Source organism: Acomys minous, assembly GCF_964271855.1.
Source record: "Acomys minous genome assembly, chromosome: 7".
Lineage (NCBI taxonomy): Eukaryota > Metazoa > Chordata > Mammalia > Rodentia > Muridae > Acomys > Acomys minous.
The window spans coordinates 64,130,089-64,147,194 of NC_140488.1; the positions used below are offsets into that span (position 1 = coordinate 64,130,089).

Sequence of the window (17,106 nt, forward strand, 5' to 3'; positions counted from 1 at the left end):
CATATGAACTAGAATTTTATGGATAGCCTTATGTTTATCATTAGGACAAAACAAAGGATAATTTAAGGCTAAAAATCTTTGCCAGCTATATACAGCTGATAAAAAATTAATATCCTGGATATAAAAAGTTTAGCTAAGAATTAGTTAAGAGGAAAAATGATCCAATTAAAATGACCTATAGATCTGAACAGAGTTCTCAAAAGAGGAAATGAAAGTGACTAAGGCATGCAATTAAAAACACTATGAAATTTCATCTTCCATCAAGTTAGAATTTCTAAAATCAACAAAACAACTAACAATAAATAAATGCTGGTGAGTATGTGGAGAAAGAGGAACTCCCATTTATACCACTCCTTGTTGTATGACCTAAGTCAACATCCTACCCAACAGACACTTGTAGTCTTCATTACTACACTATTCACAACAACTAGGTAGTGGAAACAACACACACACACACACACACACACACACACACACACACACCACTTATGAATGGATAAATGTTCTCTATATATACAATGGAAAAGTATTCACATGTAAAGAAAAGTAAAATCATGAAATTTACAGACAAATAGATTGAACTAAAAAATATTACAATGAGTGAGGTATCCCAGACCCAGAAAGACAAACCCAAAATGTTTTCTCTCACCTATGGTTCACAGTTCCGTATCTTTAGATGCAGGTATATAACCTGGACTCATCACAAAAACTTGAGAAAAAAAGGGATTATAATGAGGTGAGGGATTCTAGATATGAGAGGTAGAATAGAAAAATATGAAGAGATAAATGTGAAAAATTGAGAGGGCATCTATATGAGGAGGAAGGTCAATACAGAAGGAAATAGGAAGAATGGTACAGAACCTGAAGAATCCCTGAAAAAACCTTAAAGAATCATATTGTGTTATATTTATCTAAAGTTATCTAATATAGATGTATAATTATATATACATACACTATATATATATATATATATATATATATATATATATATATATATATATATGAAGAAAGTATGCCACTTGGCTTGACAATGCTTCCCTTAGAACCATAGATTATCTAACAAATTCTCAAGCACCAGCCATGAAAATTTTCCTTTCAAGTTGTTGCTTAGGGGAGCCCAAGAAACTCGCAAAACAATATAAGCTACATCTGTTGCCTTTCATGGCATTCCCAAAGTTGAAGGTAAGTCTCTAATGCTAAAATACAAGGCATTTTGGACACAGGACTCAGATGATTTGAGCTGAATCTAATTTGAAAGCCTCTTTTCTGAGAAACAGTTTTCATGGTACGTGATGGTGCTATGAAACTGATAAGAGAGGAAACCAACCAATATTCCTGTCTAGCTGTGATGCCTATGAAACTCAAAGGCCAGAATGGCACAGTATATTTAAGGTGCAATAGTAACACTCAAAAATTGTCATTAACCTACAGCAATCCAATTGGACATAAGGTTCATCCAACACAAAGAGAATCATCTTGGTACTATAAACCTCACGAACAACTTGGGATTAGTGATGACAAATGGTATATCTTTTAAGATAGCCTATTACAAATTTCGGGAATTCCTTGTTTTTAATAGCTGAGTAGTATTGCATAGTGTAAATATACCACAGTTTCTTTATTCATTCTTCTACTGAGGGACACTTAGGCTGATTCCATGTTCTGGCTATTATGAATAAGGCTGCTGTGAACATGGTTGAGAAAAGTTTCTTGTTGTGTGCTGGAGCATCTTCTGGGTATATTCCAAGGAGTGGAATAGCTGGGTATTGAGGAAGCCCTATTCCCAGGTTTCTGAGATAGCACCAGATAGATTTCCAAAGTGGCTGTACTAGTTTGGATTCCCACCAGCAATGAAGGAGTGTTCCTCTCTCTCCACATCCTCACCAGCATGTGGTGTCACTTGAATTTTTTAGTCTTAGCCATTCTGATGGGTGTAAGATGGAATCTCAGAGTTGTTTTGATTTACATTTCCCTGATGATTAAGGAGGTTGAGCATTTCTTTAAGTGTTTCTCAGCCATTTGATATTCCTCTGTTGAGAATTCTCTGTTTAGTTCCAAGCCCCATTTCTCAGTTGGGTTATTTGGTTTGATGGTGTTTAATTTCTTGAGTTCTTTATATATTTTGGATATTAGACTTTTGTCAGATGTAGGGTTGGTGAAGATCCTTTCCCAGTCTTCCCAGTCTGTAGGTTGTCACTTTGTTCTCTTGACAGTGTCTTCTGCCGTACAGAAGCTTCTCAGCCTCATGAGGTCCCATTTATTAATTGTTGACCTTAAGGCCTGGGCTGTTGGTGTTCTGTTGAGGAAGTTGTCTCCTATGCCAAAGTGTTCCAGGCTCTTCCCCCCTTTTTCTTCTAAGTGACTTAGTGTCTCCAGTTTTATGTTGAGGTCTTTGATCCACTTGGATTTGAGTTTTGTGCAAGGTGACTTTCACACGTATTCTGGTGCCTCATATTTGACCACATCCTCTGGATGGGGAGACCTGGTGGAACTCAGAGGAAGGATAGCAGGCTACCAAGAAGAGACTTGATACCCTATTAGCATATAAAGAGGGAGGAAGTCCCCCTCAGTCACAGTCATAGGGGAGGGGAGTAAGGGGAAAATGGGAGGGAGGGAGGAATGGGAGGATACAAGGGATGGGATAACCATTGAGATGTAATATGAATAAATTAATAAAAAAGATAGCCTATTACTGCCACTTTATTAGATTACCATGATTTTCACTGCATTTTTTCTAAATACTGATCCTTATATCCACAGATAACTTTTGCCCTTGTGCCTAATTAAAAGTCTCCACCCCCTCCACCTTTTTTTTTTTTTTTTTTTTTTTTGTAACGGAGACCATTACAGGAAACAAAGCTGGTCAAAATGCTGAGAATAAATGATCACTGGTACAGCTATAATACAACCTTTCTACTTAGGCTCAGAAAAAATCTTCAAGGAAATGAAAATATAAAGACTGTAAGAGTCTTTATGGTGTGAGATTGTGTCACCTAGAAATGACAGAAAAATTATGTGCATTTGTCATCAATATAGTTGCCTAAACAATACCTAAATTATGTCATCAGCACCAGATATGCTAGAGTGGTAAGAGGGGATAACATTGGGCCAATCCCAGACAAAGAACTACAGGCAGCTAATGACTTTTGATTGGGAGAATGAACACCCCTGACTTGTTATGCTTGTTAAGTCTCAGCTCTGAAAATCATAAAAAACAGCACTAAGTAAACCAGTCAGATTTTTATTTTTATGCATATATGTGCGCAATAATAATTAAAATAAGGCCAAAAATATGAGAGTGAGTAAAGGAGAAAATATAAGAGGATAGAGGGAGGAGTCATAGGTTAGTTTGTAAGAAGTAATGGAAAGGACAAAAATTATGTAATTATACTTTAATTTTTAAAAGCTGTGTTGCCTTTGTCTGGTAGCCACATATAACTACTTTATGAAAATACCATAGATTTAGTATTATGACTTTTGTGTGAAGGCTTTATCTCTTGATTTTTGTGCCACCAGGGCTGTATTTCTATTGCCCTTCCTCCTATATTATTGAACACTGGAAAACTTTCTTGAGTTTTGTGATCTTAATTCAATGGGCTTTCTTTTTCTTTATTTCCCTAATACAACCATATTCAGTGGAAATGGCAATAGTCATGAAGCCAGCACAGCTGCATGACAGTTTCCCCAAAAAGCTGAATTAAGTACTACAATCACTGCTTTCTATCACTTTTAGATTTGTATCTCTGCATTTTGCATTCTTAGAGACTTTCTTCATTATTATTCATTTTATGTCTTTTCCTAAGAAATTAATCTTACTATCTCTTCTGCTTTTGGGAAAATATCTTTGTCTGGCCTTATTAGGAAGTCTTCCTCATGCTCTGTAGATCATTAAGCACCGATCTAGATGAGGTCATTTCTCTGGGTATCAGCCCTTAAGCACACTCAAAAAGTATAATTGGTACAGGGTAAACAGAGACAATTGACAAACTTTTACCTGCTAGAAAAATAGGATACATATTTAATCCCATTAAAAAAAAAAACAATACAGCTAGAGCTCTCTGAAAATGCAGTTTAAATCTAGGGGTCATACAGGGTACATCCCTGAAGGAATATAACTCACTAAATAAAATAAATTGACTAAAATAATCATTTTCTACTTTATAGCATAGATGATGAAACAATACAGTAAAAGGAGTTAAGTATTACTATTTGCTATTTATAAAAATACCTGTTCAGATATTTTGTCTGGAGAGTTTTAAAACTGCAAATACTGCCAGCCTAAAAGCAAGCTGTCATATAATAAATGTGTTTGCTCTGACAGAGACATTTAGATTCCTTGAATTGGAGTTATAAGGCCGATAATAAAAATAAAATTTGCTCTATTTGTATTTTTTAATTGTGACTGAACTTGTAAGTAGAAATATGTAATGAAAAATCAAACACATGTCTGGAGACAATGTGATACAATTGTACACCTCGGATAATTGTTACTCTGTCTTTTTTAAAGATTTATTTATTTTATCTATTGCATATGAGTGCTTTATCTGCAGAAGAGGGCATCAGATTACATTATAGGTGATTGTGAGCCACCATGTGGTTGCTGGGAATTGAACTCAGAACCTCTGGAAGAGCAGGTGGTGCTCTTAACCACTGAGCCATCTCTCCAGCCCTACTCTGTCTTTTTTATATAAAACATGTAGAAATAAAGAAGCAATTGGGTTGCTTGTCAAAACTGCAAGATTCCCCTGACCACATGACCACTAGGCTTGACTCATTCCTCAATTGCAGGCTCCTTATATCCTGTAGTGGGCCACCCTGTCAATGGGTTGGGGAAGACCTCTGGCAATTTTTCCATCATATCTCTTTTATTCCTGCTATGAAAATATTTGAGTACTTTTATTTAAATTTTAAGATATATCTACCAATTGCTGTGGCATCACATTCAAGTACTCTCGGATTAAATAGCATTAAGCATGTCTATTAGAAATACCTAATATATATTATTTCAAAGTACAGTAAAGTCACAGAAAAAATCTTTATTGTAAGAATGTAATGATTTACTTGGGTAATAGTCTATTATTATATTTGAGCATCCTGAAGGAAGGCTTTAAACTTTGTTGCATCATTAAGCTACCATAACATGAAAATGCAAGGGAAACAAACATAGTTTACAATGAATTATTTATTGTAATTAATAATAATAATCTACGTTATAATCCTTAGAATACTATTCATGTGAAAACTGTGCTCTTATTTTAATTTTTATTTCATAATTCCCATATGAATTGATGATTTGAAGATTTGACATTATGACATTATAGTAGTTATGTTATCTCTGATCATTATCACATAAAATCATTATTAATGATAATCTAAACAATAAATACCATTGTATTTTAATTCCTAAAATAACTTAATATTCCAGTTTTCAATAATTTTCACAAATAACTAATATAATATAGTTAATATAAGAAAGAAATTTAGATTAAGTTAAGAATTAATATTTGATAACACTTTTTTTTAGAAGAAAAAACAAAATAATACTTTGAGTTTAAAATATTTTTACAATTAATCATTCTGTGATTCTAATAACTATTAGACAATGTTATATTAATGAAGACAAATACCTGATCATAAAATGAAATTGTAAAAGTTATATAATCAATATAACTATATTAATTATTCATTGCAATAAAAATCATTTGCATTAATTTTCCAAATATTAACTATGATTTATATATTTTAATAGCTATATTGATGAGCATGAATAGAAGTCATGGAAAGAGTAAAATATATTTTTAAATATTATTGTAGGCAGGCAAGGGATGAGATAACAATTGAGATGTAATATGAATAAATTAATAAACTATATTTTTAAAATGTTATTGTAGGTAAAATGGAATAACTTTATAGTGATCATGTTTCTTTTTTGTTGTTGTTGTTTTACATACAACAACTTTGCATACTTTACAAGAGTGGTGTGTTAGTTACAGCTTCTATTACTGCCATGAAACACCATGACATAAAAGCAAGCTGGGGAGGAGAGGGTTTATTTGGTTGACACTTCCATATCACTGTTCATCCCTGAAGGAAGTCAGGACACGAACTCAAACAGGGCAGGAACCTAGCAGTAGCCACCGATGTAGAGGTAAAGTTATCTGAAAGGAGGGAGCCTCGATTGAGAAAATGCCTCCATAAGACCCAGCTGTGAGACATTTTCTCAATTACAGATTGATGGAGGATAGCCCATTTCTTGTGGGTGGTGCTGTTCCTGGGCTGGTAGGCCTGGGTTCAGGCTGAGCAAGCCATACAGAACAATCCAGTCAGCAGCATCCCTCTACGGCCTCTACATCAGTGATCATGTTTCTAATTATCTTGACATTGCATGCAAATCATGTGGCAATATGACAAAAACTGTGATATGAAAACAATTTTACAGCTATGATTAGGATACAACTGATATGGAGGAAGAGGATACAGGAAGTACAGATGAGACTTGATAGGCTGAGAGGTCAGATGTTAGGTGAAGAGGTCTCCCCTTTCTGAGGACTAGGGGAGGAAGGGAAAGGACATGAGGGAGGGAGGGAGATCAAGAGGGGATAAGGGAGAGGGATACAATCGGGATGTGAAGAATTTAAACTGCAGAACAAGCAGGTAACCTATATTGCTAAAACTACTATATGGGAAAATCTCTGAGACTGGCTGAGACATGAGTGTCTAGGCATAGACAATGCTTCTTGTTGGCTACAGAACCCCTATGAATTATTATTAAATGCCATTCTTAGTATGGCATTAATGAAGATTTACAAATGTCTTTTTTTCCTGCTCATATAAAGAGCAGAAAACTAGCCTTAATTGTTCTCCACATCATGCACACCTTATACATTTATAATTTTAGGACTGTATAATGCTTGTGAGAAAATATATATTTTCAGAACAAAAGAACTGGACACTGACACTGGACCAGACCTGACAGGATTCATTCCTCTCAGCTTGCTGGACACTGACATCCTGCATCCTTCATGATCCAACACAGAGTGCTTCATTTGCTGTTACTCATCAGAACAGGACAGCTTCCAGGACCCTTTCAAAGAAAGATTCCAATTCCAATTGGTCCAGCATTTCAGACTGTCCCACACAGGACTATGTTTAAGCCAGGAATTTCTCAACATTTAGAAGCTGGACCACAAATGTAATTGCTAGCTTGTTTAACCATTTCTCCAATTTTATTTGGGCCCCTACAAAGATTTTATCTGTCTGAAATTAGCTGGAAGAAACCTTAAGATAAAGACACCCCCATTTCCTTTAAGGGGGTGAGTAGGTTTTTGGTTGCTTTCTTGGGCTATAGAGGGTTATTTTCAACAGGAGTTGGTTATAAGTTATTGCTGGTCTTATTTAGAGAGAAAACAAGGTTGGACTCAGGGATGTCTCTCTTTTCCTTTATCTTTCATTCTTAGGTTTGGAGATAGGAGTTGAAAAGAAAGAAGGGGGTATATAGAAATATATAGGGGAGATAGAACAAAATGTAGATTAGTGAATCTACTACTCAACTTTAAACCTTAACTGTGACTCAGAAAATTATTTTTAATTCACTGGTATAGAATGTTGTATATAGAAGCAAAATAAGTTTATTTTTAGAAACATTGGTATAGAATTGAAATGTAGGAGTTAGCAAAATTTTATCTCACCTGAACTCTCTAATTTTAACTCCATATAATTTCCAATATTGTTCTTTACATTTAATTCCCTTATATCTAGACATATACAAGTACTGTTTTACTCCTTGTCAAAAAATATACTAATTAGAATAAAGAAAATATATTATACATATTTCCAGTTGGTTATGAAAATTATTACTGGTTCATAAGTTAGTGGTCTAAATAATGACACTTGAGAATTATAAAAGATTTTATTTTTTATGTTTTTTCTTTTTTATTAAATATTTTACATATATATTTATATTATTACATATACATACAATAACCTACCTATAGAAAGAAGAAGCATGAAAAAACCAAGAAATATTTAAATGTTACATTTATAGTATTTTGGCTATTTGTATTTGGCAGCCTTGACGATAACATCTTTCCTATCTTGGTGTATCTAAAATTCTGACTGTAACTCAATATTCATCATATCTCATCATTATGAAAAAGTTTTCCTGAGATAAAACTACTTCTTATAGACTGGAGCGATAGCTCAACATTTCAGAGTCTTGGCTGCTCTTCCAGAGGATCTGTGTTTGATTTCCAGAATCCACATGGTGGCTAACAATTATATGTACCTCAAGTTCGAGGAAATCTGATGATCTCTTCTGGCTTAAAAATGAAGGTAGAGAACACACCACAGCTAATTATATTTCCCTAATTCATTCCATGATGTCTGTATTTCCATGATAAAAAAGAAATAATATTACAGGTAAATATGAATTACAATAAATTATGAATATGTAAGAAAAAGTACCTAGTAAGGTAAGAATAATTAAAATCAGTAAGAATAATAAAAACTCATCAATATCTAAAATAATTACACACCATGAAAAATATATTTTATCTAAGGAATTTAAAGTCAGTTCAAGACACAAAACAGTGATAAGCAACATTGGTTTCTTATAACCTACTTTTTATAGAAAAAAACCTGTTAAAAGTCCCATAATAACATTGACAGAATTAAAACATGCTAATCAGAGTAACAGGATTAAAAAATCAGTATGAACTCTCTGAATAGAGTAGAAAAAATAATCCCACTTGCAATAGCATCAAAAAAGAAAAACTTAGAAATCAATCCAATGTCATAAAATATTTGAACACTGAAAGCTATAAACCTGTTGAAATTTTTAGTCCTTAAGTAAGTGAGAAGACCCACTATTTGAAGTGATCGGAAGGCTTAATGACCTGCGAAGATCTAGAGATTCAGTGAAAACTATCTGTAAATTCTCATGGCAGTTTTAAACAATAAATAAATAAATAAAGGAGGAGGAAGAAGAAGAAGAAGAAGAGGAAGAAGAAGAAGAAGAAGAGGAAGAAGAAGAAGAAGAAGAAGAAGAAGAAGAAGAAGAAGAAGAAGAAGAAGAATTAATCAAACCATCTCCATATTCATATGAAATCACCAGAATTCCAAATAGTTACAATAAATACTGCGAAATTAAAAAATGGAATAGGTCACATATCATAAATTCAAAATCTATGAAGGCACTATCATAACAATTGTAATATAAGCAAATGAAACTGAGAAGAGTTCAGACAATCAATCATTGATCAGTGTTTATTCAAGTGATGTTCAGAAGGGTTTCAATAATACCCAACAGGAAATAATAGTTCCTTCAGTGGGAGGTATAACAAAACTGAATACCTATATACAATAGAAGAGCTCTTATATATTCAAAGAAACAGACTCAAAATTGAAATATAAGTTCTGTGGATGTTCTCTTAAGAATATAGAGAAACAAGGTATTATTACAATCTTCTTATATCTGTTGAGGCTTGCTTTGTGACCTACTATGCGATCAAATTTGGAGAAGATTCCATGGGGTGCTGAGAAGAAGGTTTAATCCTTTGTGTTTGGGTGAAAAGTTCTGTAAATAATTGTTAGATCCATTTGATTTATGGTGTTGGTTAATGATGTTACTTTTTGGCTTAGTTTCTGGGTCAATGACCTATCCTTCAGTGAAAGTGGGGTGTTGAATCTCCCACTATTACTGTGAGGGGATCAATGTGTGGGTTTGGTTTAAGCTTTTTTAAATAGTTCTTTTACAAATGTGGGTGGCCTTGTATTTGGAGCATAGACATTCAGAATTGTGATGTTCTCTTGGTTGATTTTGTCTTTCATAGGTATGACGTGTCCTTCCTCATCCCTTTTGATTAATTTTGGTTGAAAGTCTATTTTATTAAATATTAAAATGACTACACCAGCTTGCTTCTTGTGACCATTTGCTTGGTATATTTTTTCCAGCCTTTTACTTTGAGTCAACCTCTGTCCTCATGGCTGAGATGTGTTTCTTGAATGCAGAAGAATGATTGATCTTGTTTATGTATCCATTCAGTCTGTCTTTTTATTGGAGAGTTGAGACCATTGATGTTGAGAGATATTAATGACAAACGAATGGGTTTTTTGAAGTTGTTTAAATGATTTTTATTATTACTTTGAATTTTTTCCTTTTTTATTAATTTATTCTTGTTATATCTCAATGGTTATCCCATCCCTTGTATCCTCCTTATATCTGCATATTAGCCCAAGGGGCGTGTCCCATGAAAGCCTTCACTTACCAGGAAACTGAGACAGATGGGAGGACATTCTATTGGGACTCTAGATGAGAGAAGCATGGGAGAATGGCAAAGTAAAAGGATCCAGAGCGTCCTAGAAACCTACAAGTAGAACATTATGATAGGCAGATTTGGGCCGAGGGGTCCCACTCAAATTAAGGCATCAGCCAAGGACAATACAGGCGGTAAACCTTAAACCCCTACCCAGACCTAGCCAATGGTCAGAACATTCTCCACAGTAGAGTGGAGAGTGGGATATTACTTTCTCATATACTCTGGTGCCTCTCCTTTGACCATGTCCCCTGGAGGGGGAGACCTGGTGGCACTCAGAGGAAGGACAGCAGGTTACCATGAAGAGACTTGATACCCTATGAGCATATACAAGGGGAAGTAACCCCCCTCAGGAACAGTCATAGGGGAGAGGAATAAGGGGAAAATGGGAGGGACAAACGAATGTTAAGTCTCTTTATTTTTGATGTTTGTTACAGTAGAGAATTTCTGTGGTTTTGTTTTTGTGATGGTGTAGTTATCTATTTCCTGTGTAGTTTTCCCATGAAAGTCTTCTCTTATCAGGAGATTGGGGTAGATGTGAGGACATCCTACTGAGACTTTAGGTAAAAGAAATATAGCAGATGGGGAAATAAAAGGATCCAGAGTGTCCTAGAAACCTAGAAGAAGAACATCATGATGGGTGGATCAGGGCCCAGGGGGGTCTGCTCAAACTATTGCACTAACTAAGGACAATACAATAGTAAACATCGAACCCCTACTCTGATCTACCAAATGGACAGGACATTCTCCACAGTTATGTGGAGAGTGGAGACTGACTTTGACATTAATTCTGGTGCTCCTTGGTGTGGAGGCCAGGTGGCACTCAAAGAAAGAATAAACAGGATACCAAGATGAGACTTGATAGCCTATGACCATATAGTGCGGGAGGAGGTCCCCCTCAGTCATAGACCAAGGGGAGAGGAATAGGGTTAAAGTGGGAGAGAGTGGGGGATGGGAGCATGCAAGTGATGGGATAACAATTGCGTTGTAATATAATAAATTAATAAAATTTTAAAAAGAATATGAAGAAACATGTCATGGTATCAGTCTTGGCAGTAACTTCCCATATATGTCATCAAAAGTTGAAACAAGAAATCAATGATAAAAAACTTACTTCAAACTAAGTTTTTTTCATAGCAAAAATGCCAACCAAAAGAGTAATAAAGTAAAAGAATCTCTTTTAGAAGCTTTTAAGGTTTTAATTTCCAAAATATATTATGTAAGATTTACAATTCAATAGAAAAATAAAACAAAGCAAAAATAGATTAAAGGACAAGAACTCAAATAGAATTTTCTGCTGAAAAGGCATAAATGACTAATAGATAAACAAATTATATTCTACATCATTAAGCAGTGAAATGTAAAAAGCGAGCATATCATACATGTTGACAAGTATTATGTTTTGGCTCTGGAATATGCCACACAGGGCCAGGTTTTGAATATTTGGCTCTCAACTAGTGGCACAATTCTGGGAGATTACAGAATTGTAGGGAAACAGTGCTTTGCTGGAAAACACAATCCTATAAAGACAATCCCTTGAAAATTATACTCACTTATGGTTCTGATCCTATTTTATGCTTCCTAGTTGGTTGCCACTAGATCACTTGCTGCCACATTATCTGGCAGACAGTCTGAATCCTTCTGCCTGTCTTGAATTTTTGTCCACAATGAACTAATGTATCCTGTAACTTTGAGCTAAAATAAACCAAGCTGCCCTATATTTTGGAAATGGTGAAAAGTTACTAAGGGAAAAGCAATGCAGGATAATCAGAACCCCTGTATACTGCTAGCAAAAACATAAAGTTATGCAGCCACCTCTGAGGAATGATGATTGGTGTTTCTTGAAATATCAAACATAGAACCTAGTACTTCTACATATAGGTATAGGGTCAAAAGAATCAAAATGGGGAAATAAATAGATGTTTGTGTACCAGTGGTCATAGGTATATTATTCAAAATGCCAAGACAAGGAAACCTTTAAAATATCTACCATTGGAAAATTAATGAATAAAGTATAATGCACAGATATTCAAGTCTTGTTCAGTTTTAAATGATTAAAAATATTCAGTCACATTCTACAAACCTGAAAGATATGACATTGAGTAAAATAAAGTAGACACAGAAAACGAGTATTTCATGTTTCTTCCACCATGTGGAATTTAAAGGATTCAAAATTATAGCATCAGAGAAAGTAGTTGATTTAAGCAAATAGTGATATGGGAAATAGGGAATTTTAGTTTATGGAGTATAAAGCCTCAAGTATATAAAAAAAACTAAAAGCTGTAGAAAGCTTCTATATGCAATATGACAATACAATAGCAGTGATATTCCCAACTTAAAGTCTTCTTAGAAGAATGGATATGTTATTTTCTTATCATAAAATATAATGGAACTTACTTTAAAGTTTTTCAATTAATTCAGCATATTAATAGATTAAAAAACCCAAACCAAGAATAATCTCCTTTTAATAAAAAAAAGAAATTGACCAAATCAAATATACTTTCATTACATGAATATAAGTCAAGTAGATAAAGAAGGAAAATTTCAACCGCTTCATTAGAATTTATAAAAAAATCTCCTCATAATTGCATAATTAATCATGGGATAATGAAACATTTACCTCAGAACATTAGAAATAAGGCAAAGATGGTAATATTACCACTTCTCTTGAGTGAAATAGAGATCTTACAGAAAACAATAATAAAAATCTAGCAATAGAAAGATAAACATGTCTATACTAGTATATAAAATTATATACATATATATCATAAAGAAAATAGAGAAATAACTTCAAGTAATCTGTAGATGCCCTTTAGAGAGTTAATGTTTAAAAAGATGAATACAAAGTCAATACAGAAAAATATTTGTGCACAGTAACAACAAGCATTCTGAAATTTCAATTAACAAATCATTCCATTTGCATTTGGTTAAAAATAATTTAACAATTAAGAATCAACTACAGTTATGTATAAAATGTGTTTTGCCATCTAAATAAAAGCCAAGGAGATCCTAAGAGAAGAGTTGTGTTCAGTGTTTATGAATCACAAAATGTAATATTAAGATGGAAAAATTCACCCGATTTATTTGCAGTAACAGCATTATCCTTATTGAAACTCTAATGGGTCTTTTGACAGAAAATTGTGCAGAAACTGATTCTAGAGATCTCACGGAAATGTATAGAGCCCAAAGTATAAGCAATCCTGGTTTTAAAATGGACTTACATTTCCCAATTACAAATTTTTCTATAAAGATACAATGTTCAAGTCATGGTAATACTAACATAAAAATAGATATAGACCTTAGGATAGAATTCAGTCAAGAAATCAACCCTTACTTTGATGGTGAAGTGATTTTTTTGATAATGGTGCCAACTCAATCCAGTGGAGAAAAGTGTTCAACAAATGGTGCTGGGACAATTGGATATCTGTATGCAAAAGAATGAAATCAGTAGACTAGCCATCAGAAAATGCAATAATTCAAAGAGGCTCATAAATCTAAGTGTAAGATCTAAAGTTATAACACTTAGAGAAAAGGGAGTAATATATATTCTAGAATGGCATCTTGCAAAAGACTCTTTGATACTTCACCACAAGTGGTAATATAAAAGATAAAAATATTTATCTCTATCAGCTAAATGTTCTTCATTAAATAATATTTTGAAAAATAAAAATAATAATAATCAAAGTGAAGTGAATATTTTTCAATACATCTGAAAAAGCATCTTATAATTAAAAATATATAAATGAATTCTATAGCTGTAAAAATGAAATATAAACATCCAAATTTACAAATAAAAAACTCTACCAACTATTTCTTTAAAGATGTCTACATGTACTATAAGTACAGTAAAGATACTCAAAATCTTTATTAGAGTTTCTAAATCAAAATTCTAAAGAGATAAGTTTACACACACCAGTCTGTTATTAATGAAATGAAAGATAATAGAAAATAGCAATAATTGAGAATTGCAATAATTCAGGACCTAAGTAGATTTATAATAAGAACGCCAAAAAATAAAACCAACCAAACCCTCTAGTGTGGTAGTGTTTCAAGTAATTATCACATTGAATTAATATAGGACCCATAAATTCCACTCCCAGTTATATGTACAAGATAAGTTTATGCATAAGTCAACAGAAATATTCTACACTAATATTCAAAGCTACATTAAGTACAATATCTAAAAATGTAATAGATTGAAGAAGCAAATACAGTACATCCATGCAATAGATTAACATTTAGCCAGTGCAAGTTTCAAAACAGCACAACATTTGTGTGATGGCATAAACAATGCCAGTTGCTTTTAAGAAAATTTATGCTGAGAATTTAGAGCATAAAGCACATTACAATGACTAGTAAATACAAACTGAACAGAAAAGAAAACTAATAGATATACAACTCAGGCCAAGGTAAATGAAGTTTAAAAAGAAATTAGCACTATCACAAAAATAAGCTACATACTACCAAGGAAATAGTAAATATACCTTGATGACATCTCATTAAGTGGGAAGGCATTATCTATCAAGTATAAAATTTATAAAATTGTGAAACTTTTATTTGAGAATAGAGCTTGCATAGGCCAATAGTGAAGAGTATCGTCAGAAATGTTTCCCATGATTAACATGATAAGAAAAAAGAATCCATGTCCCAAAGGAAATCATCTATTTCCTTATTCAATTAGGTCTTTGCATTGTGAACATGACATTTGGCTTGGGTGCAAGCAGAACCTAAAAATTATAGTTATGAGAAATGTCTACTGATACACTGAAGGAAAAAATGAGATACCAGCCAAAGTGTGGTTGCAATGCGCCAAGCTGAGAGTCTGAACCTTAAGCTTTAAGGTAGACTTGAGATGCTAGGACAAGAATAATCTACAAAAAACTTGCAGAGAGTATGCAAAACCCACATAAATGAGACTCCAGAAAGGCTGCAGTCAGCAAGAGCATGTAGGGATTGGTATTCTCAAGTTTTTGGAGTTCTCACCATTCTATCGTACACCTAGAATGCTATAGGATTTATTCATTGGATTGTTGAGTTTGGTATACTCTATTCATAAATATTTTCTATTTTTCAAATTTCTAATGGAGCTATTAACCCTTTTCTATTGTCTTAGACTTGGAGAACTTTCTTTTGTTCTTTACAGACACAATGATTTTTATAAAACCAATAGATAAGGCTTTGATAATGGACTATATAGTAAATCCAAAATAGTTAAGACTTTTAGAGCTCTTAGAGATGGACTGGCTGCACTTTGGCTAAAAGATAAACATTAGTTTCTGAGAACAAAAGGTAAAATGTAGTGGTTTAGATCTTAGGTAGCCTTTCAAAGTTTGTGTGTTAAATAGTTGTTCCCTAGCTGTTAGCATCGCCTGGGAGATGAAGTCAGGCTCCTAGAAGTGTGCTTTTGACGAAAATATAAGATCTTTGTTCAGGTGTACCTTTGTCTGTGCTTTTTGGAATTTATAAAGTAAGTACTTTACCACATGTTCTTTGTATCAATGTTCAGCATACATATGTATATATACTGAGTAACAATATAAGTAAGTGACTGTGAAATGAATCCTCTTTGACCATGAGCCAAATTAAGTTGTTAATCATTTTATGATGCTTATATAATTTTGTTTTGTTATTGTAAAGTGACTAACACGCTAAAAGTCAATGACACAGATCTAAGAAAAAGGAATTTAATTTATCAAATATATGTATTATCTAATACAAAATTATAAAATCAGATAGCTAAATCCCCATCACAAGAATGTAAAATATTTTGTGCTACAAATCTAAATCAAATAGAAAGAAAAAATAAGGATAAAAATATAAATCAATGATATTTTACTGAGGGAAATCAAAGATATATTTTAAAATAATCACTTAAATTTAAAAGCTTTTCCTATATTGATAAAAAAAAACCTCAAACAATTTCAACTTATGAAAAGGAGAACTACTAAAGATCTTTAATATACTAAGAGCAAAGGAAGAATATTGGGAACACTGACAAACACATCAAAAATAAAAAGAAAAGAAAGGAAAAAGAAAAATAATGAAATTGGCATGCTATTAAACCTTGTAAAATATGAAAAATGATTTTTAAACTTCTATAGATAGTAAAAAATGAATTTAAGCTTTGAAAAATGACTGTCAATAAAAGATCTATGCATACATTGATACATGAGTGTCATTTATTCTACCTTTATGCATATCTTTACATGCTAGTAACTGTCATGGTTCATGGGCATTGCAGCTAGCTATCGATGTTTAGGAAAAGTTGCATAGTATTTCCCAGAACTGTGGAAGCTAGATCAATAAGAAAGAGTCTTTCACTCATATACAGCTGATACTATGTATTTCCTTTGTCCTAAGTGTGTGGCATTTTCAGGAATAGAGTTCCACTCTTAATATGTAAAAGACAATAATATTCCATATTGTTTTGGGAGTCATTTTGATTATCCTAACCAGCCAGGTTTATCATCCCTGGTATTAGGGATTTTGCTAGCCTATGTTTCTTTGAGGGGAGCATTGATAGCACAAATAACTTAACGTATTTTAACATACACACACACACACACACACACACACACACACACACACACTGTGTACATGTTAAGTAAATATAAAAATAACTCCTTGAAGCTTTACAAAACAACCTTAGTGTTATTTTGCCCCATCCTTCTTTCTTCTTCTATATGATACTCCCTATCTCCTCCCCAGTTAGAGCTTCCTCCATGTCATTCTGCTTCCCACTTCGTATCACCTGTATCCTGCTATTTCCAACCCAAGCCAGCACCTTTGGTCT

At 33.3% G+C, this 17,106-nt stretch overlaps 1 protein-coding gene across 2 annotated transcripts in view; it reads right to left on the bottom strand.

Annotated features, from left to right (window-relative positions):
• Window positions 1-17,106, bottom strand: part of DACH2 (dachshund family transcription factor 2) — a 519,808-nt gene that overhangs the window by 55,315 nt on the left and 447,387 nt on the right. Inside the window, exon 9 of one of the 2 annotated variants that reach the window (XM_084788789.1) lies at window positions 13,648-13,737. The exons of the other annotated variant lie outside the window; for it this stretch is intronic. Within the exon in view, the coding sequence (XP_084644915.1) occupies window positions 13,648-13,737 (90 nt within the window). The remainder of the gene's footprint in view (window positions 1-13,647; window positions 13,738-17,106) is intronic. 2 annotated transcript variants of the gene reach the window in all.